The sequence below is a fragment of the Camelus dromedarius genome, chromosome 3 (assembly GCF_036321535.1).
Source record: "Camelus dromedarius isolate mCamDro1 chromosome 3, mCamDro1.pat, whole genome shotgun sequence".
Taxonomy (NCBI): domain Eukaryota; kingdom Metazoa; phylum Chordata; class Mammalia; order Artiodactyla; family Camelidae; genus Camelus; species Camelus dromedarius.
In genome coordinates this window covers 69,535,667-69,559,235 of record NC_087438.1, presented here as the reverse complement: position 1 = coordinate 69,559,235, position 23,569 = coordinate 69,535,667, and the positions used below count along the sequence as shown (strand labels likewise).

General features: G+C 33.4%; 1 protein-coding gene across 1 annotated transcript in view; it reads left to right on the top strand.

The window, feature by feature from the left end:
- Positions 1 to 23,569, top strand: part of LOC105103085 (solute carrier organic anion transporter family member 6A1) — a 71,719-nt gene that overhangs the window by 36,013 nt on the left and 12,137 nt on the right. Inside the window, exons 9-11 of the mRNA XM_064478785.1 lie at positions 5,650 to 5,845; positions 13,342 to 13,495; positions 20,340 to 20,527. Of these exons, the coding sequence (XP_064334855.1) occupies positions 5,650 to 5,845; positions 13,342 to 13,495; positions 20,340 to 20,527 (538 nt within the window). The remainder of the gene's footprint in view (positions 1 to 5,649; positions 5,846 to 13,341; positions 13,496 to 20,339; positions 20,528 to 23,569) is intronic.

Genomic DNA, 23,569 nt, shown 5'->3' with positions numbered 1-23,569 from the left:
CTTCCTCTCTCCCCATGGGTAACAACTCTTCTAAAGCTAGAGTGCGTTCTTTATATATTTTTTACTTCTTATGTGCCTATGTACGTACAATTTCTAAAATTCATCATTTTGTGTACTCTTGCATTACTTTCGTGTGAAATTATGTTCATCAGATTCATGTTGCTCTGTATTTAGTGCATTTTAATAGTGCTGTGGGACTCTATTTTATGAATAGACTACTGTTTATTTATCCATAATAATATTAGTGGACATGAAGTTGCCTCTAACTTTCTCACCTTTCCAGACAATGCAATAACAAATAGATTTGCACATATCTACTTGTGCACATTTGTAGAATGGATCTGTGTTTGGACATTGAAGGGGAATTGCTTGTGTGTACATTAGTTTTACTACATATTGAGAAATTGGCTCTCCAAAAGAAGTTTCAAATGAAATTAATTGTTTTAAGGTTCTAGCATTAATGGGAAGGTGGTAGATGTGATCGTTTATTATTGTGCTGTAAAAAGTCAAGGATGTGTGTGGTAACTTTGAGTTAACCAGTGAAAGAATAGTAAGAAGAGTAGTGAAAGAGTGTGTTAATGTGAAATTTTGATTAATAATTTTAAAAAACAAGAAAGGAAAGAAGGAACATAAAATATGTGGGCCAAATAAACAAATATTAAGATGTGCAAAAACATTTACTACCAGCCTTTTATTGAACAGATTTTGTGATAGAGGGCACACCATTGTGAGACTGGAAATAGTCCAAAAGCCAAAAACATGACAGTTTCAAGGGCCATAATGACAGATTTTTTTCCATGAGTATACCACACTGTTTACCACTCTGATAAATCTGATTAACAGATACGGGGACTAAATTCATTTAACTTGTTTCATATAGTATTTAATTATGGCTAATATCAATAAGACTCTAAACAACAAGATAAAGCCACAGTATTGGCTTCAGTTCTACTGGCTAAGTCCTGGACCCAGCCAGCTGAACAAATTTCTTGGCCCTCAGGGTCTACCTTAAGAATAATGGCTTTCTCTTTAAGTTTCGGTATTGACCTTTCCACTTAGCCTGAGATAGTCAATCCAAGTATAAAAGAATGCATTAGCAATTGCATATATTCTACCCTGGCCTGCAAGGGTGAAGTTTTGGACAGTTCTGGCACCCATAACAATGCTGATCAGTGACTGAGGCTGACCAGAATGCTTTCCACAGATGAGCTGGTGTCATTTATTATTTCAGCTAAAATCAGGGACAAATTTTGTACCACATTTTCTAATTGGGTCACTCTCAGAGTAATAGAGATATCTGCCCTCAGGGTGCATATAAATAATGTGTCAGTAATCCCTCTGGGAAGCTCCCCTTAGTAACCAAGAGTAACTTCATTTAAGAGATTTCTGCAGTCTTCTGAGGGCTGTGTGATCTACTGATGGTGTTTCTTTAAAGATTTGAAGATCTCTTAAGACCACCCCTGTGGCTTTAATATACCACTTCCAGTTGATGAGTAAGGCTTGCCAAATGGTTAGTTGTGAATCTGTTTTGGTTCATCTTAAATGAGAATGTCAGTTCACAAAATCGCGAAGTCTCTGCAGGACGGGCTTTGCTTGTGACAAGAGGTCAGTAGTAAGCTAAGAGTTGCTCTTCAGATACAGCTGTTTCTGGGAGTCAGTGAGTCCTGTACAACCGAGGATGCTTCTGAGCAGAGGTTGCCTTCCTTTTCCAAAGACTCTGGCAGAAAAAATCATCAGTCATGGAGACTTGTAGCTCAAATAGGTCATTAGGTGTGTGGTACCTCAGAGTAGGGAGCATACCACAGCATGCTGATTAACTTCCAGTGTAGGTCTGTGGGTTATACTCACTGTAGGTTACCTGATACAAGAGACTAAAGAGAATGCCCAAATGCGTCATCTGCTGTTTCCAATACTCAAGAAGCCGAAGAGATGCTAGGCTGGCTTTCGGATGAGGGGAAGGGAAACAATTTTCCCTTAACTTCCAGAGTGATGGACCGTTATGAATCTGTCTGCACAGTCCTCCCAAAACCTGATAAGCAGTCTTTTTTTGTTAGGTTTCATGAGTCAACTTTGCTGATGATGGTGTGATAACACCAAAGTCAGAGCCACTGAGTCTTAGGCTTCTGATCCTATGGCCAACTGAATATTATGTATCATTGAAAGCTTTGGGCATTATAGGGTAGTGGTAGTCACAGTAAATCCTGACCTGCTCCCTTGTAGTAAATGAAAGAGGAATTTAGGTACCCGTGAGGGAATGCTGCAAAAATATATTTGTGGCTTTGTAGCATGAATGAAAATTTGTCTTTTTCTTTGGGTACTAATGGGATGCAAAAGAAGACATTGGCAATGTCCAAGTTAGCATATCAAGTGCCATTGGTCTGTGTCAAAAATTTAGTTACATCACAATGTATGGAAAATCCACGGCTATGGGAACAATTAAATTCAATTGGTGGTTAATCCGCTATAAACCTCAAGCCTTTGATAATTTTTTTCACTAGCCGTAAGGTCTGTGGAATTGAGATACTGCATTTCTTACCACTCCTGCTTCATTTAAGTGCATAATCAAAATTGGGACTTTCCCTTTTCCTCCTGGGATTCTGTGTTGTTTCTGCTGGACTGTACACAAGGAGATAGGGAGATAGTTTGGGTAGCAGTTTATGTGTTCCACTATCACTTTGGGAGTTTAGGGGCATAAACAGTACAAGCTTGCAAAATATGGTTATCAATTCTGTATTTTGAAATTGGAGCCACAGCACTAGTAAAAGGAGCCACAGCAAAAGTGCTCTAAAGGGAGACACTATCTCATTTATCCAAGACTGTTCACTATACAAATATTCTTAAAAAGATAGAACAAGAAGCGGTCAGTGTTTCTGCTTGCAGGATGTACAGCACAGAGGGTAATGGAGAATTATTGCCCAATAAATAGAGCAGTAATTATATTACATATAAATAAAAATAAATCTTGACCTCTACCTCTCTATTGACACAGATACCAATTCTAGATGGATTGCAGATCTAAATGTGAATGGTAAAACAATAAAGCTTTTTAGAAGAAAGCATAGGAAAATATTTTCATGGCCTTGGAGAACACAAAGATTTATTAAACAATATATATTACATAACTGTAAAGAAAAAAAAATGTGGTATTACATTAAATTTAAGGACTTCTATTCATCAAATGTCACGCTAAGGAGTAAAGATGCATGCAAAACAGTCTTTTCAATAGAAATATTCTACAAAGTATTTGTGTCCAGAATACAGAAAAAAATCTGACAATAATAAAAATGCAGATAATCTAATAAAAATGGACAAAAGAATTGAGCAGGCATTATATACAAGATGATTCCAGTTGGCCAGTGTTTATGTGAAAATGTGCTCACCTTCAGCGATTCTCGGTGAAATGCATGTTAAATCTCAGTGCGATACCATTACTTGTTCACCAGAATTGCTAAAATGAAAGATACATGTTGGCATGGACATGAAGCAATTTACCTTTTATCCTCTGCTGGTGAGAGTGTAAATTGGCTTGTCATTTCATAAATATCTTTGGCAGTATCATAAAAATCTGAACCTATCCATGTCCCCTGAACCAGGAATTCCACTCATAGTTATATACCCATCATAAGTTCCTCTCTTAAGAATGTATCCAGCATAAATGCATATGCTTCCAAAAGGACATGTATATGAATTTTTGAAGTAGCAGTGCAATTGGCAACATTACAGTGAATAAGTTGTAGTATATGTGTATACTATAGAATGCTGTTCCTCAGTGAGAAGGCATGATCTATTTTATACAAAAATATGGGTGAATTTTTCAAACATCATGTCCAATAAAAGAAGTGATAATGTATATATATACTTAATGATCCATATTAGATGAAATCCCGTAAGGGCACAAAGGAGCCTCTGGCCTCCTGATAATGTTTGAGTTTTCACCCAGGTGGTGGTTGCATAGTTATGTTCACTTTGAAAATTTGTCAATATGTATAATTGTAATTTGTGCATTTTTCTGTACACCAGTAAAATATTTACATAGAAAGTTGATTGGAAGTTCTGTGCTTTGCAGTTGATTTTCAGCTGTTTTTTTTTTTCCTTTTAGGGTGGTCTTTCAAGGACACAGCTATTTAATTGTTGAACTCCCAGTATCCAGTATTTTCTTATTGCCTAGCATAATGAAACTGACAGCCAGTATTTTCTTAGCTGCGTTGGGTTCTCAGTTTTCTGCTTTACAGATGTTCTTGATTTTCCCAACTAGTTGTTGAGTTCAACTGGATAAACCTAGAGTCTTCTTCTGGGTCAGTGATACTGTGTTGTGGGTGGGGAACATTGTATTTAGACTGCCATCCAGTCCTCTTGTTTTTTTAAGTCTACTCACTCTTGCTTTCTGTCATACCTGCTGCCCTTAGTTTCTAAGATTGTGAAGTAAAATGTGGTTTACTTCTTCTTGACTTCCTTACCTGCAGCCTTATTGTTCACCCTCTGAAATCTCCCAATTCACTTCCAGTTCCCACTGTTTCCTTAATAAATATTGCCCCTAATCTATTTGTACTTTTTTGCTTTCTAATGAATGAATTTGTCTATAAATGTCTACCTTCTCACAAGCACTCATATGTTTACTATGTGGCTGGACACTGTCCTAAGCACTTAAATATTAACGCATTTAATTTTCTTAACAACCTTATAATGTACATATCATTATTTATAGACTTTCTTTAGTAACATCTCATACATTTAGATATAATTTTTATTATTGTTCAGTTCTGAGCATTTTAAATTCTCATCATTATATTTTCACTTAAGCCATGCATTATTGGGAAGAGATTTTTAGTTTCTAAGTATTCTTATTTCTCTTTTTAAATAACTGATTGTTCAGATCAGTTAATACTTTTCCATATTTTTAATAGTGTTCTAAGCTATGCCTCTGTTTCTGAAAAAGCTGAGTTAAAACACTACTAATAGATCTTTAGTTGTTTTGAAATCTAGGCAGTGTTTACATAATTTATTTTGTACATTGTATGAGTTTACTGTGCTATCTTCATCTGTTTTACTACTTTCTAACTATATTTCTTCTCTTCCTCTTCTTCCTCATTTTCCTCCTTGTGCTTGCCTCTTTCTAATCCCTTATGCTTGATTGAAAAGAAAACTATGTCTCATAATTGCTGTTCTATTGATGTGAGATTGTTAATATTTCACATCCATTCACAGAACCTATGAGTGGCTTGGTTTCATTTTTGGTAGCAAAACTATGTGAATGCTTGTCACTGTGGGCATACTTCTTGCTATAAACCATAAATGCAGGCAGTTATCCAATAATAGCTCTCAGTAAGACACCTCTCATTTTAATGTTTTACATGGATTAAGTCCTGGGCTTTTCATAGAGCCGTTACTACATAGGAGCAAAACTTCACCATCACTCTTCTAGAGTCCTTTAGGCCCATAGTTTCAGCCCCACTCACAAATTTGTATTTCTTATAAGGTTCAGGTTTGTTGTGGTATTTATCGTACTTCTAAGTTTTTTCTCTGTCTCTTGATTTTAATCTATGTTTGCTGTATGTTTAGAGCAGAGATAATTGCATCAGTGTATGAATTTTCTGTACTATATTTAGCTGATTATTTTTAACTGTGTTTTCTCTTCTTCTTTTCTTTTAGGATTTATTTTAATTCTAGGAGATGCAATTGGCCAGTTTCTGGGAGGTATCATCGTTTACACGATGCGAATGTCCTGTAAATGCCTTATGAGATTTGTGATGGTTACAGCTGTTGTATCACTTGTAGCGTTTGCATTAATAATTTTTGTACACTGTGATCCAATACCGTTTGCTGGGTTCAATGAAGATTATGGTGGGTAAGTGTAACTTTGTACATTAGATTTTTTTTAAGTTATATTCAGTTTACAATGTTGTGTCAGTTTCCAGAGTACAGCACAATTTTTCACTTATACATGAACATTCATATATTCATTGTTGCATTCTTTTTCACTGTGAGCTACCACAAGATCTTGTATATATTTCCCTGTGTTATACAGTATAATCTTGTTTATCTATTCTACATATGCCTGTAAGTATCTACAAATTTCGATGCCCCTTCCCATCCCCTGCCCCCTTGGCAACCACAAGATTGTATTCTATGTCTATGAGTCTGTTTCTGTTCTATATTTAAGTTTTTTTTTTTTAATTTCACATATGAGTGATATCATAAGATACTTTGCTTTCTCCTTCTGGCTTACTTCACTTAGAATGACATTCTCCAGGGACATCTATGTTGCTGCAAATGATGTTATGTTGTCATTTTTTATGACTGAATAGTATTCCATTGTATAAATATACCACATCTTCTTTATCCAGTCATCTGTTGATGGATATTTAGGCTGTTTCCATGTCTTGGTTTTTGTAAATAGTGCTGCTATGAACATTGGGGTGCAGGTGTCTTTTTGAAGTAGGGTTCCTTCTGGATATATGTACATTAGATGTTTACATCCAAACCTAACAATTTATTTCTTAGTTAATAATTATTTATCCAATAACCCTCATATTTTATATCATTCTTGGAATTAATGAACATATAAAAGAAAGGGCAGAAATGTCATAATGATAGCTTGTGATATGACTACTTGCAGTCATATAGTCTAAAGAAAAAACACATTGAAATGAATCAGAACCTAGAAGTAGAATTCTGTATTAAAATGAGTAGCCACTGGAAGACCATACTAACTGTCTGTACACAGTCAGTCTTACCATTGTTCCTGAATTGGTATGTCTGCCTTATTATCAGAGAATGGAACTGAAAACATCTGAAAGTATGTATAAGTAATAGCTCCTCTAAGTTAAACATGCAAAAATTCAAAGAACTAGGCAGAGATTGTTGTTAAATAAGGGCAACATAACTGGAATTGGAAACCAAAGGACTAAGCAAGTAAAATAAGTAAAGAAAATAAGACTTCCACTTCAAGCTGCAATGGAGTAGCTTATGCAGAACAGTGCTCCCACTGAGAACACCTAGGAAAAGCTGAATGAAGTTTTAAAAGATTTCTTTTTAAGAGCATCAGACAGTTATTTAGGCAACTAGGAAGTTAAAGCCCAAATTCCTGGAGAAAGGCAAACCTTGAGAGGAGAAGCAACCTCTGCAGTTACTTTTTCCCTGAGGATATTTAGTATTCTTAGACATTGGCGAGAAGCTGAGAATTTTGGCAAAGGGTCTGAGAGGAAAAACAAAAAAAAACCACCTAGTAAGATGACAAAAACTGGCACAACTTTTGACTGACCTATGAACCTAAAGAGACAAAAATTAGGGCATGGTGTGGGGCAGGATATTTCAGTAAGGAGAAAGGTAGACAAGTGAGATAATACTCTGTTGGGTTTTCACTCACTACATTTGCTGAATTATGAAGCTTAGAGGCTAAAATCAAGCAGAAATCTTGTAAAAAGCAGAGAAAAATTCCACCAGTATTGTGATGCTCTATAGATAAGAGTTCAAATTTAGAATGTGCTGCTGTGGAAGAACCATGGTAAACACCAGATGTTCTCAACTGATATTTCTGTAAGGTTAAGACCTAACAGTGAGGGCTTCCCTAAAGTGCTATAACTCAGACAGGAGTTAATCTGTTCTCTAAGTGGATTAATTTGGTCAGCCAGCACTCTATCTAGCAGCCGAAAGACAGACTCAGCCCTCTCAAAGAAGGATAATACTGTACAAAGCTGTAAAATGTTATTGACAAGGTTCTTACATATATATATATGGGTAGGCCAAGGACATGGCCAAAAACCATGAGATGAAACAGATGATAGAATAGACCCATAGGGGATCCAGATATTGCATTAAACAAATAAGAATGTTAAAATGGTAGTTATATGTGCAGTAATACAAATGATTGTGAATTTCTCATCAGAAAACCTAGTTTCTGGTGTAAAATTGTGTGTAGGGGGAGAAGAGGCATATGGTCAATTATTATGTAGATCCAGAACTGTTATAAAAAATAAATTCTAGTAAAAAAGGATATACAATAGACAGTACAAGTTTTGTAAAGCCTAAATATTTACTATTTGGCCCCTTATAGAAGATATTTATTGATCCCTAATCTAAACCTACCTATTTGAAGGCAGCAATTGTCAGATTGTATAAAAAAGTAAACCCCAACTAAATACAGTCTATATGAATCCTACAATAAAAAATGATTTCGGTAGTTTAAAAGTTAAAAAGATGAAAAGAATTATACAAACACTAAATAAAAGAAAGCTAAAATATTAATATCAGACTTAAGAACCAAGAAAATTACAGGGATAAAGAGACATAGAATTATAAAATGGTCAATTTACTAAGAATAAACAAAATTCTATTTATGTATGCAGCTAACAGAGCCTCAAGATTTAAGAGGGAAAAATATACAACTGGAAGAAAAGAAGATAAATCCAAAAATATACTTGGAAACTTTATCACTACCCTCTCAAGGGAGAATAAAGAAGTACTGAATAACACAACCAACTTGAACTAATTTTATTGTTTATGGAACACTCCAGTCAACAACAGCAGAATACCTATTCTTTTTTAGTACAAATGGAATATTCACCAAAATAGACCATACTATTGGGTCATAAAACAGACCTCAGAAGTTTAAAAGAACTGTAACTATACAGAGTGTTTCCTACCACAACATAATCAAACTATAGTCAAAACAGAAAGATAATGAGACAATCTCCAAACACTTGGAACTAAATGGCACGCTTCTTAAAAAGTCTGTGTGTAAAAAAGGAAGTCTGAAGGGAAATTAAAAGAAAATACATTACACTGACCTGAATGAAAATGAAACTACTATATATCACAATTGTGAGACAAAACTAAAACAGTATTTAGAAGGAAATTTATAGTACTAAATACATACAATAGAAAATAGGAAAATCTCAAATCAGTAATCTGAGCTCCCATCTCAAGAATTTAAGAGCAAAATAAACCTAAAAGAAGCTGAAGGAAGCAAATAATAAAGATACAGGTAAAAATCAATTAAACAAAAACCTAATTCTTTGAGAGATCAATAAAATTGACACATTTCTAGCAATATTAACAAAGAAAAAAAGCATAGAACACACCAGTTACCATTATCAGGAATCAAATAGGCAATAACTATCCCCACATAAACTTAAATTGTAATGAGGGACTACCACAAATAACCCCACACACATAAATTTGACAGGTAATTTGGACTAATCCTTGAAAACCATGCTGAAAAAACTCACCCAATATGAAAAAGATAATTCACTTAGTTATAAAAGAAACTGTTTTCTTGTTTCCTGAGGTAGGCTTGTATTACCATAAACTTTCATCTTAGAATTACTTTTGCTGTGTCCCACTGATTTGGATCGTGTTTTCGTTTTCATTTGTGTCCAAGTGTTTTATGATTTCTTCTTTGATTTCTTTGGTGATCCTTTGGTAGTTTAGTAGCATATTGTTGAGACTCCATGTGTTTTTGTTTTTTGCAGTTTTTTTTCTTGTAGTTCATTTCTAATGTCATATAGTGTTGTGGTCAGAAAAGGTGCTTGATACGATTTCAGTTTTCTTTAATTTGCCAAGGCTTGTTTTGTCACCTAGCACGTGATCTATCCTGGAGAATATCACACGTGCACTTGATAAAATGTGTATTCTGTGGCTTTTGGATGAGATGTTCTGAATATATATCCATTAAGTCCAGCTGGCCTAATGTGTCATTTAAGGCCAGTGTTTCCTTTTTATTTTCTCTCTGGATGATCTGTCCATTGATGTAAGTGGAATGTTAAAGTCCCCTACTATTATTATATTATTGTGACTTCTCCTTTTATGTCTGTTAATATTTGCTTTATTTATTTATGTTCTCCTATGTTGGGTGTGTATATATTTATAATTGTTATATGTTCTTGGGTTGATCCTTTGATCATTATGTAATATACTTCTTTGTCTCCTGTAACATTTTTTGTTTTCAAGTCTATTGTATCTGATATAAGTATTGCTTCCCCAGCTTTCTTTTCATTTCCATTTGCATGGAATACCTTTTCCCATCCCCTCACTTTCAGTTTGTTTTTGTGTCCTTTCAGCCACTCTATGTCTTTTGATGGGAGCATTTAATCCATTTACATTTGAAGTAATTATTGATAGGTATGTACTCATTGCCATTTTGTTAATTGTTTTGGGGTTGTTTTGGTAGGTTCTTTTTGTTTCTTTCTTCTTCCTTTGTGATTTGATGACAATCTTTAGTATCAACAACTATGCACCAATAATATGGGCAACTAGAATAAATGGACAAATTCCTAGAAATACACAATCTCCCAAGGCTATACCAAGAAGAAATAGAAAATATGAACAGACCAATCAGTAGTGAAAGTGAATCAATAAAAAAAAACAAAAACAAAAACAAAAAAAACTCCCAACAAAAAAGTTCAGGACCAAATGGCTTCACAGATGAATTCTGCCAAACATTTAAAGAATTAATACATATCCTTCTCAAACTATTCAAAAAAAATGGATTAAAGACCTAAATGTAAGATGTGAAACCATAAACTTCTATAAGAAAACATAGGCAGTATGCTGTATGACATTGGTCTTAGTAATTTTTTGGATGTCTCCTCAGTTAAGAGAAACAAAAACAAAAATAAACAAATGGGACTACATCAGAACTGGAAAGCTTTTACTCAGTAAAGGGAAGCATCAACAAAGCAAAAAGGCTGCTTAATGAATGTGAAAAGATATTTGCAAACAATATATCTGGTAAGGGGTTAATATCCAGAACATACAAAGAACACGTACAAATCAACATCAAAAACAAACATCCCTATTAAAAATGGGCAGAGGATTTGAGTAGACATTTTTCAGAAAAAGAACATATGGATGGCCAACAGACACATGAAAAAATGTTTAACATCACTAATCATCAAGGAAATGCAAATAAAAACCACAATGAGATATCACCTCACATTGGACAGAATGGCTATCATCAAAAAGACAACAAATAACAAGTGTTGGCAGTGATGTAGAGAAAAGAGAATGCTCATGCATTGTTGGTGGCAATGTAAATTGTTGCAGCCCCAGAGCAATTGAGATTGCTCCAAAAATTAAAATTAGAACTTCCACATTATCCAGAGGTTCCACTCTTGGGTATTTATCAGAAAAGAAGACAAATACTAATTAGAAAAGAACCATGCACCCTATGTTTATTGCAGCATTATTTACAATAGTCAAGATATGGAAGCAACCCAAGTGCCCATCAACAGATGAATGGATAAAAAAGATGTAGTATATATACAGTGGAATATTACTCAGCCATAAATAAATGAAATCTTGCTATTTGCAACAACATGGCTGGAACTAGAGGGTAATGTGCTAAGTGAACTATTTCAGACAAAGACAAATACTGTATGTTTTCACTTATATGTGGGCTCTAAGAAACAAATGAACAAACATAACAAAACAGAAACAGTTCTAGATACAGAGAATAAACAAGTGGTTGCCAGAAAGAAAGGAGTTGGGGGAGGAAAGAAATAAGGAAGGAGTTTTGGAGTTTTTTAAGAGGTACAGACTTTCAGTTGCAAAATAAATGTCATGAGTATGAAATGCATAGTGTGGGGAAAATAGACAATAACTATGAATTATATTTGTATGGTGGCATATTGTAACTAGATTTACTGTAGTGATCAGTTTGAAATATATAGAAATACCAAATCACTATGCTGTGTAAGAGAAACTAACATAGTGTTATAGGTCAATTATACTTCAAAAACAAGCAGACTCATAGGAAAAGATAACAGATTTTTGGTTATCAAAGGTGAGGGGTTGGGGAAGTGGGAATTGAATGAATGCAGTTAAAGACTCAGTGTTTTTAAGATGTTAATCCTCCCCAAATTGATGTATGTATTCAGTGTAATCACAGTAAAAATCCCAGCAAGCTTTCGTTTTTAGATACTGGAAAAATAACTTTTAAATTCATACAGTTATGCAGAGGACCTAGGAAAACAACAAACAATTCTAAAGAAGAAATGAAGGACTAGCATCATTTGATTTCAAGACTTACTGTCAATCTACAATAATCAAGAAAATAGTATTGGTGTAAATATGGACAAATAAGTCAGTGGAACAGAATAGAGATTTTAAAAATAATCCTACATATATATATATGGATAATTGATTTTTCACAGAATGCATATGCAGTTTAGCAGAGAACAGATAATCATTTTAACAAATGATGCTGAAACAATTAGATATCTATATGTAAACAAATAAACTTTGATCTATATCTTATACCATGTAAAATACTTAACTCAGAATGGATTGTAGATATAATTGTGAAATATAAAATTCCAAAAATATAAGGAAAACTTTTGCAAACTTGTGTTCAGCAAAGATTTCTTAGATATGACACCAAACATATGATCTATAAAGAAATATATTGATAAATTGAACTTCATCAAATGAAAAATGTCTTTCTTTGAAAGATCCTGTTAAGGTAATGCAGAAACAAGCCTTAGACTTGAGAAGATATTTGAAAATCATAAATCTAACAAAGGACTTTTAAAGAATTCTAGGACATATGAAGAACTCTCAATGCTTTATAATAAGAAATCCACAAAAATGGGCAAAAGATTTGAATAAATAATTAACCAAATCATATACACAGATGGTAAGTAAGCACCTTAAAAGATACCCAACATCAGTCAATAGGGAAATGTATATTAAAAACCACAATGGGGAAACTACTATATTCCTGTTAGAACGTCTAAAGTTAAAAAGACTGACTGTTCCAAGTGCTGACAAGGAATATGGAAAGCAACTGAAATCTTAAACACTGCTGGTGAGAATGTAAAATAGCACAACCACTTTGGAAAACTGTTTGACAGTTTCTTAAAAAGTTAAATGAACATCTACCCATATAATTCAAACATTCTGCTCCTCAATATTTACCCAAGAGACATGGAAGCATGTGAGCATACAAAGGTCATATAAAGATAAGCTGCATAAAAGAAGCCAGGCAAAGAAAGTACACATAGTATATGATTCCACATCATAAAATGCAGTGAAGTTCAAACCAATGAATAGTGACAGAAAGTAGATCAACAGATGCTGGGGGCAGAGGAATGACAAAGGGGCATGAGGGAACTTTTGGGGGTGATGATTGTGTTCGTTAACAAAAATTGTGATGGTTTCACAAGTGTATGCAAATTGTACACTTTAAATGTGTACAGCTTACTGTATGTGAGTTGTACCTAAATAAAGCTGTTAAAATTATTTCAATAATCATATTTTATGGATTTCATTGATATCTTGATGTATACATTAATAAGTATAATACAGTGGTATTATTATTACATTCAATCTCTTCTTTTACAGAACAGGGCACTTGGGCAACCTGACAGCTCCTTGCAATTCTCATTGTAAATGCTCATCTTCATTTTATTCTTCTACATGTGGAAGAGATGATATTGTATATTTTTCTCCTTGCTTTGCAGGTTGTACACATTCTAAAACATTAAAGGATAGCAAGGTAATTATTTTTTATTATGCTTCTTCGTCTCTACTAAGATGTGCAACTTATAGATGGTGTTCACATTTTACTCCTAGCTCTGTATAAAATCTTTTTTCCCTTTACTTACATTTTGAAAACAAGAGAAGAACATATGCTTTATGTGGCCACAATACATAGGACTTATAAGAATTGGAAGTGGAAAAGATTAAATTATATTAAAACAGTAATTAAAATCACATTAAAATATGTCTCCATATATTACATTATTCCAATTTTATGATTTTAAAGCAGTGGGTGACTATAGTGTACCTCTTGCCATAGCAAAGTTGAAAGAAGCAGTCTAAGAGAATACTTTGTCTTCTTCTTATGTAGCTTATCTTAGTTCTATCCTGTCAGCAGCACCCGATCCACCAAAATCTTAAACCACAGTCTTTCCCACACCAGTGGGTTGACAGCACTATCTTCTGGTCACCTTTCACTCAGTTTTTTGTCCTGAGGAATTCAAAATATCCACACTGTACCTTCTTGCTATCTTTCTATTTCTGCCCCACATTAACTCACATGTGGAAATCAGTGCCTTTATTGTGTGCCAGAGATTACCATACAAATAAGACCCTGAAAGCATATGAGAAAGATATAATGTGCTCTCCAGAAAGGTAAGAGAAGGAAGATTTATATGGCAACGATACAAATGACTTAAAATTGAATATATGTTATTCCTGTTTGTCCTTTGGCATTTTCATGATTTGAGACTCATTTTAAATTCCCCTATTTGCTCATTTTTTGGGGCCATTACCATCAAAATCCCTAATTTCTCTGGGCCTTTGATCAATCTCCAGACAGATTTTCTAATTTTTCATGCAGAGCAGTTGACCATTCTGCTACTTGTTTGACTCGAGGGTAATGTTTTTACATCCAAAGTAGCGCAAATGAGCTTTTAGTTAAACAATGGACTGTAACTTCAGCTTCTCTCTTGAGGTGACACGGAAGTAGAGATCCAGGCTTTAAAAATTCTGTTTCCCTCTCCTCTCTCTGTCTAGTCTTTGTGAGGGGGAGAGAGCAATGAAGATGTATACTTCCTGACCCATAGTCATTATACTACCTCCCTTAGTAGGCAATAAAGTACTGTGTTAGTTACGTAGCCAGGAAAACAGTATTATTTTCCCTGTTACACACAGATCATTTTAATATAAGATATTAGCATATCTGTCCAAGTTTAGTTCCTCTTTGTCATGTTTTCACTGGCCTACAATTTAATAATACATCTTCAGCCTTTTATTGAATATTAATATAAAAAGGATTACATATCTTTAAAAAATCTTTCTTACTAAATGTTCAGAATTATTCTTTTAAATTTGAAATGATTATTTTATGTAAATTTTAAAATTTTATATATTTTAAATGACTTATTTACTTTTAAATATATTTAAAATCTTCAAAATACATTACTGTGGAAAGCTTTAAATGGAATTAGAAAAGAATGTGAGCTCCTATATGTCAATTACCCATCTTCAACAATTTATTTACTTATGAAAAATCTCATTATACTCACACTAAGTTGTTCTCCATTCTACTTTGACAAGTAAATGATTTTTTAAATGTTCACATTGTCTGCCACCACAGTATAAAGCAAAACTGATTGACCTTGGTGTTTTAATCCCATGGGATATTCAAGAGCTGAAAAGGCCATCCACTGTATAGTGCCAATCCCCCTTTCTTTTTCTGGGGGTATCCCTTTTAGGAATTTGTTTCTATGTCATAAAAATCTTCATACTTTTCTTACATTTATCTAATGAATAATTAATTTACAGTGAATAAAGAAATAATCCACAACATAGTGACTCAAACTGTGTGATAACATTTGATGCTGAATAAAAATTGAAAGAATAAAGAGTATTTTTGACAAAAATTAGATTTGTTAGGAATTACCCAGGACGGTTAGGTAAAGAAATAATGGCTTTGAAGGAAAATTGACAATAGCAGAAGCTACTATTACTACAATTGATACAGATGAAACTAATTAATAGAGAATATATACATTAAATTCAAATAGGAAATAATTGATACCAATAAAAATAATTTTAACAAAATGAAAATTAAATAAGAGAAATACCATACACAAAAAACGATTAAGTATCTAAATTGTGCTAATGGAATTCCCTCTGTAAAATATTTTTTCAGTAAAAATATGTAGTTTAAAATAATTCTGATTAAATGGTCATATTCAAAACATGATCAGGGACAAAATGTGTTAGAATTGAGCACTTTCCAGTTACACTTACGCAAAAGTTTACAAGAGGAGTGGGGGGAGACACTACCTCTGTAGAATTCTAAGTTTTTTTGAAAAATCGCACTTTACTAACAGTGAAAAACAGGTACCTGCTCTTCATAGTGATAACAGTTGATAAAATAGCAGAAGCAGGGTGTCTTTCAGAGACTGCTGTAGTCCAGCAGGAGCCTCATTCTCATTATCTATAGAGAGGGAAGTCAGTCTCGTCCAAAGCATTAAGGATAAAAAGAAGGCTTCAGAGTCTTTCAGTTGAAGCATTTTTAGACTATTTTAACTTCATTTCCTGACCTCCCACTTCTGTGTTACATTTGTCATATATTTTATTTCTCCATACATTTTAAATGGTATACTATTATTACTGTTGTTTTGTACAGTTGGTATGCACTTGTATTTCCCCATTTCCTTGCATTTCCATGCTTTCACACAAGATTATTTTCTTTCTTCCTGAAGAACCATATTTCACCTTCTCTTCTGAAAAGAAAAACTGTTTCACTTGGTACAGAATTTTATATTGGCAATGATTCCCACCCCCTGACCCTGCCCTGGCATTTGAAAGATGCCATTATATTGTCTTATGTCTCTGGCTGTTTGGCTATTTTTCGGATTTTTCTCTTAGTTTTTGATTTTCAGCCATTTTGCTTTGATGTGCCTAGATGTGATTTTCATTATATTTATTTTGCTAGAATTTCATGGAGGATCTTTAGTCTGTGGGTTTATGGCTATCAGTTGGAGAATTCTCAGCTATTATTTCTTCCTCACTCTCTCCTCTCTTTTTTTGGAGTTGGGGAGGGCACCATGTATTAATGTACTGTTGCTGAGTAACAGATTATCACAATCTTAGTGTCTTTAAGTAATAGTCATTTATTAGCTCACAGGTTGGAAATTCAGATATGGCATTACAGGGTCCTCTTCTCAGAGTCTCACAGGGTAAAATCAGAATATTGGCTGAACTGCATTCCTTTCCAGAGGCACTAGGTAAAAACCTACCTCCAAGATCATTCAGATTATTGGCCAAATTTGGTTCCTTTGGGCTGTAAAAAATGAAGCCCCTGTTTCCTTGCTAGCTGCCTGCTGAAGGCCAATTTTAACTCTTAGAGGCCACCCCCATTCTTTGCTACATGACTCCATCTATCTTCAAAGCCAGTAGCAGAGGATCTCCCTTGTCACAAGTTTTGAAATCTATGACCTCAGGGGAATCCTGGTTCCTTTTATGTATCACCCAATTAGGTGAAGTTTACTCTCTCTTTCTTAAAGTCAGCTTTGCCATATAACATAACTTAGTAAGGGGTTTAAAATCCATCAACTCACGGTTGTACGAATTACGCAGATTAATCAAATGGTGGGGGGAATCTTAGGTGCCATCTTAGAATTCTGCCTAACACAGACCACAACTGTGTCCCATAACCTTCTGTTCTTTTCTTTGTTTTTCAGCTCCTGTCATCTATTTGCTTAGATGTGCATATTTTCTATTGTCCTTTCTTCCAGTTACTATTTCTCTATTATGCTTTGCCTGCTCTGCTGTTATACCCAAAAACTGTGGTTCTAAGTTTATTCATTATGTTTTTCACTTCTAACATTTATGTTTTTGTAGAATGCAAATACCTGGTGAATTTCCATATCAATTAAAGATATTTTATCCATTTATTTTTTTGGAAAATACTAATGATAGCTATTTTAAAGTTCTTGCTTATATTTGTTCTTCTAATTTTAAGTCAATTATTCTTGTCATTTTGCATGCCTTGTAATGATATGAAATCCTGAACACTGTATATGAAAAATGTATCCTAATATAATTATATGGTTGTCTGTTTCTCTCTTTAGTTTGGCTTCATGTAATTTCAGACTCTGATATTATGTGCATACACATTAATAATTGTCACATCTTCTTGAAGAATTGTTCCTTTTATCTTTATAAAATGTCCCTTTCCATCTTTGATAATACTCTTTGTTTTGAAGTCTGTTTTATATATTAGTCACTCTAACTTCTCTTGCTGTTTCCATGTTATATCTTAGTTCTATCATTTTATTTTCCATCTGTGTGTCTTTAGGTTTAAAATGTCTCCTGTAGCCTGCTCATAATATGGTTTTGCATTTTCTTCAATTCTATTCATGTCTGTCTTTTAATTAGAGTTTTTAGACTGCTGACATTTATTGTAATTATTGATATGATGGATTTAGATCTATCTTCCTTTTCATTATTTGAATTGGACATATTTTACTATTTCATTTTAATATAACTTTTGGCATTTGGGGTTTTTCTCTTTGAATATAATTCTTCAGTTCTTCAGCCTTTGTGATTCTCCCATCTGTTCACTAAACCTTTTTCATATTTTCACTTTACCCCTTAGTCAGCTTAGGTTCTATGGCTTGCAACTATTTGTTGTACTGGTTATATTTTGTCGGACCTCCAGATACACTTTTTACCTTTCTCTACCCTCCTCATTGACCCAGGATACTGAACTATAAGATGAAGCTTTTTTGCCCTCTGGCTTCTGGCTGGATTATGATGATAAGGAGTCTTAGTAGAAAATCAGAAGGATGGGGGAAAAAAGTGAAGTCACAGTGTTTATTTTCTTGGTTCCCTTTCTGAGCCATGGACTGACTGCCTCCCTTGACTGCAAGTCTTAGTTTCTTTCTGGGAAACTCTCTCCATATGACCTAATCCTTCTGGTAACCATTCCTACCCTCGAACCCTTCAACAAATCCTTTAAAATTTACTTTCACAATAAATACTAGATCTGTCGTCATCGTTTTCTCTGATGCCACCCTGGCCCCAATTACCATTGTCTTGCATTTTATTTGAATAGCTTTTTAACTGTTTTGTCTGCTTTCACAGTTCAGTAGTCTCAATATGGCAGCTAGAATGATCTTTTAAAATATGCCGTTTTATACATAGATCCCCTCAATGGTTTCAAATTACTAAGAATAAAAACCAAAGTTCTTAAATTGCTCTTGCAGTTTATACAGAAACCTACCAGTTTCTGTATAAACCCTTCCTCCATTACTCTGATTTTATTTTCTCTCAGTTCCCTTTATGTTCAGTCTAATCCAACCACGTTTTTCTCCTTGCTTTTCCTTGAACTTGTCAAGCAAGCTCCAGTCACAAGGCCTTTTAATTTCTTTTTTTTTAATCTGAAATATATTTCCTGCAGGTAACTGCATGGTTTACTCCCTTACATTCTTCAGATTTCTGCTCAAATATCACTGCATCATTAAGGCATTCTCTGATCATACTAAACTCATGCTTATAATTTCTGTGCTTTTCGCATACTTATTTTTTTCTCCATAGTATTTGTCGCCCCATGTGCTCCATTATATGTTTTGTTTTGTTTCTTTAACTGCCGATCTCATACAAGTAGAAAGTTTTCTAGATGAGGGCAGGAATTTCCATTGTGTTGTTCATTATTTTTTCCCAGTACCTAGAATGATGTTTGGCATATAGGCATTATTTAAAAATATGGTGGAATGAATGAATTCTTATTTGGATATTTCTGTTTTGTCTAACATATCTAGTAACCACTTAACTTCCCCATACAACTGACATGATTTTTGAACCATCATTTTCCAAATCACTCCAATTTAAGCCATCTTTGTATCATCTTATTCCTTCACTAGTAATCTAGTTTAATGTTTCTATTTATTTGTTATTATTATTTAATTTAGAATCTTTTCGATAGATTAATAAACTGCTAGCTCGTCTCTGTATCTTCAACTCTATTTTGTTCTTCTTAGAAAACATTACCTATTTATCTCCCTTGAATTACCAGTCCTAAACAACAACCCCAAGTTTTCAGTGGTTCCCATTAGGGGCTGTATTCTGACATTCATTGACTTTAGACACTTTTCCCTTTGTAAGCCCCTTTCTTCACTTAAAAAAAAAAAAAGAAGAAGAAAGAAAGGAAGAGAGGGAGGGAAAAAGAGAGAGAGGACTTAATGTACAACTGCATTGGTATAAAGACAAATATAATTCAGCTGGATGCATTATAATATATCCATTATTATGATATTTATTTTTCTCTGATTTTAAAAGATACTATAATTAAAACATTTTATATGGCCCTGAAAGTATTGTGAGCCCTAGGCACACTGTAACTACTCTGTCTAATAGGTAACAACCCTGTCATCATTACATACAAAACAAAATCTTGTCCTTTCAGCATGGTTCTAAAACTGTCTACAGTTGGGTAACTTTCCATATTTCAAATCCCAGCTAAAATTCCATTCTATTCATTATATTTTCCTCATTTGCCCCCAAACCATAAATCTCTCCAACAATTATTTGTACAATTAAATGTAGATTTTTTGGGTGAAATTTCTTAAATTAATAGAACTATAATTACATATAAACACATAATTCTTTGTTAGATAAAATACCTTGGATTTCTTTGCCATTAGTAAATCATGTAAGTATATATTTATAAATTATGAATGGCAGATTTAATGTAAGGATATTTACTAATAAACTGACTAGTCTCCCTGCAGTTATTGATTTTATTTTTATTTTATAATTGTAAGATCTTTTGCCTTATGATTGTATTTCTAAAAGATTGTTTCCTATCTTCATTTTCATAGACATATTACAATTGTTCTTGCATTAAAGACGGAATACCAACACTAGATAATCAAGGTGATTTTATTGACGCTAGACGTGGGAACTGTGATGCAAAGTGCTATGAATTACCTTTGTTCGCTGCTTTTATCTTTTCTGCGCTTGTATTTTCTGGTCTTTCTGATATACCAAACATCCTCACCATCCTTTGGTGTGTATATATTATTCATAATCATTATTCATTTAAAGCATATAAAAGGCAATTTTAGGAAGATTTTATTGTAGTAAATGATTTACTTTTTTGTTTCAAGATAGAAACTGCTAGAAGGGAAAGTTGTTACATTCTCAAAATTCATGTATATGCTTAACCCTCTGTTTTAACTAATTCATTTGCATAAAGTATGTAGATAACACATTTAGTTTAATTTAAAACTAGATTTATTTAATATACCTGGAAAATTCACAAATACAGGAGAAACCTTAATTATAACACAGATGGGATTATAATGTTGATTCATTGGTTACAGATATTTATTGACTATTCTTTTTTAGCCAATTTGACTATGAGAAAACATCAGTATCATCAACAAAGGAACAAAACCTTTAGAATTTTGGAATTTCAAAACATAAGTTTACTACTATTCTAAATCAAACCAACATTTGTTATTCATTTGTTCTTCCTGAATATATGAAACATATTTAATATTTATTTTTATCTTAGTAGCAGAATAATTGGTCATTGTTTTCTAATTGTTTTTTTTCAAAAGGCTGACATAAACCTTTAGGTCATGAGAAACAATTTGTTGTTCCCTAGGAAACCAGACTAGAAAACACAAATAAATAAATGCAAAAAAATCTGAATTGGCCATATACGATCTCTGTCTTCAATGACCTTGCAGTTTAGATAGGAGACAAAACTGGGACTTATCAGTAGAGTGAATCAGCTTTTTCGTTTATTCGCCTGTGTCTGGTACTGAGACTACAAAGACCAATCAGATATGGACCTTGCCTTTAAGTTGCTTAGAGTTTAATACGGGGAGAAAAACATATGAAAGGAGTACAGTTAGTACTTAGAAATGCCATGATTAAACTGTACAGACTGATGTGGGATCAAAGTGGAGAAAATGGCCTTTTTTATCTGGGATGATTTGGAAATGCTTATAGACAGTGTGGCACTTGAATTGACTCATGAAGATAAGTGATTTCTCATAATGCAAGCAGACTGGGGACAAGTTCTTAACAGGAAAAATGAGCAGGGAAAGTAGAGGCAAAAATGTGTGAAAAGTCTTGGTAAGGAGTTTATTATGACATGAGTAGCATGATTGTTAGTTAAACAGAGAGAGTTGAGCTTGGTAAGGGCTTGATCATAGGAGGCTTTCTTTGCCATATTAACATGAATGATGTTATCCTGTGTACGTCTGGAAGCCACTGAAAAGAGTAAACCTTGGGAGTAAAAATGATCGAATATGCATTTTAGATAAGAGTACTTTGAAGATACTGTAGAAGATGAAGCTGAGGGGGAGAATTTGAGAAAAAAGTAAGCACTTAGGAGACCATTTAGAATTTCTCTCTAGAGATAGAATAGAATATATTTGAGAAAAATTTAGTTTGGATAAAAGGGAAAGTTTATTAGTTTGATGTTGCTGGTACAAAATATGGAAAAATTTAGAATCATGTCTGGCTATCCAGTCTGGGGAACTAAAGACACCTTTTAACTGCAGTCCAGCTCAAGAAATGGATAATTATAAATATTCCAAAATACTTTACTCCCTTCAGGTTACCACGCTCCTGACATCTACAATGAATAGGTTAATTTTTTCTGTATTTAAACTTTATGAGTACCCAGGAAGACACAGCACATAGTCATTTGTATCTGCATTGTGTTACATAGCAACGTGCTTTTGAGCATCCATATGGTTGCATATAACAGAAATTCATTTTAATTGCTCACTAGCAGTGCTATCCAACCAGATTTTCTAAAATGATGAAAATATTTTATAACTCTGATGTACAGTGTAGCCTCCAGCCACATGTGCATTTTGTGTATTTGAAATTCAGTGAGTGTGAATGAGGCACTGCAGTTTTAATTTTATTTAGTTTTAATTGACTTCAATTTGAGTAGGCGCATATGGATAATAGTTACCATATTATAGAGCATAGTTTTACAGCAGTCCATTATATGAATATACTAAAATTTGTTCATTTGTTCTACACTTAATGTTTCCAGTTTAGGGCTATTACGATTACTGTTTCTATGAGCATTCTAGTACTTGTCTTTTGGAGAACATATGAATACGTTTCTACTAAGTACATATATAAACAGAAGAATTTCTGGGTCATAGCGTAAATGTATATTGAGCTTTTCAATATCTTTTAGAAGTATTTGCACAAGTTCATTCTTCTACTAGTCTTATTGTTTTTAAACTTGAACAATTTTAATAGGCATGTGATGTTTCATTGTAGTTTTAATTTCCTTATTCAGAAGACTAATGTTATTGAACATATTTTCCTTTGTTCATTAGCCTTATGAATGTACAGTTTTGTCAAATGTCTGTTCAGTTCTTTTGTCTATTTTTACATTAGGTTGTCTGTCTTTTTTAATCACTGATTTGCAGGAGTTCTTTATATATATTTCTTAATGACAAAGATGAGTTGTATTTATATTTTCCAGCAATAAAAATTTGACAAGTATGATTTTTAAAAGGCTATTTGTTACAGCTTCAAAAAGCATGAAGTATTTCATAATATATTTATTTATTTATTTATTTAATATATATTCTTTATACACTCCAAATGTGGGAGGTCATTTGTCATATATATTCATGAAAAATATCTTCAACTCTGTGACTTGCCTTTTCACTCTGATAATGGCATCTTTTGAGTGAAATAAAATTTTAATTTTAATGTCCCTTCTAAGAGATCTTTGTCTAATCAAAATTATGAGTACATTTCCTATGTGATTTTAATAAAAGATTATAAGGTCAGCAGTTCAGCTGGAAATGATTTTTTTTTTTGTATAAAGTAGGGACCCAGATTAATCCTTTTTTTATATGAATACTAGTTGACTTACCACCATTTATTTAAAGGCTATCTTTTCCTCACAGTATTGCACCAGCAGACTCTCTATATATAGGTCTATTTTTACATGCTGTTCTGTTCCATTAGTTTCTTTTTGTATCCTTGCACCAACATTACACTGTCTTAATTGCTATATATTTATTGTGAACATTTGTATCAATCTTTGTTGTAAGTC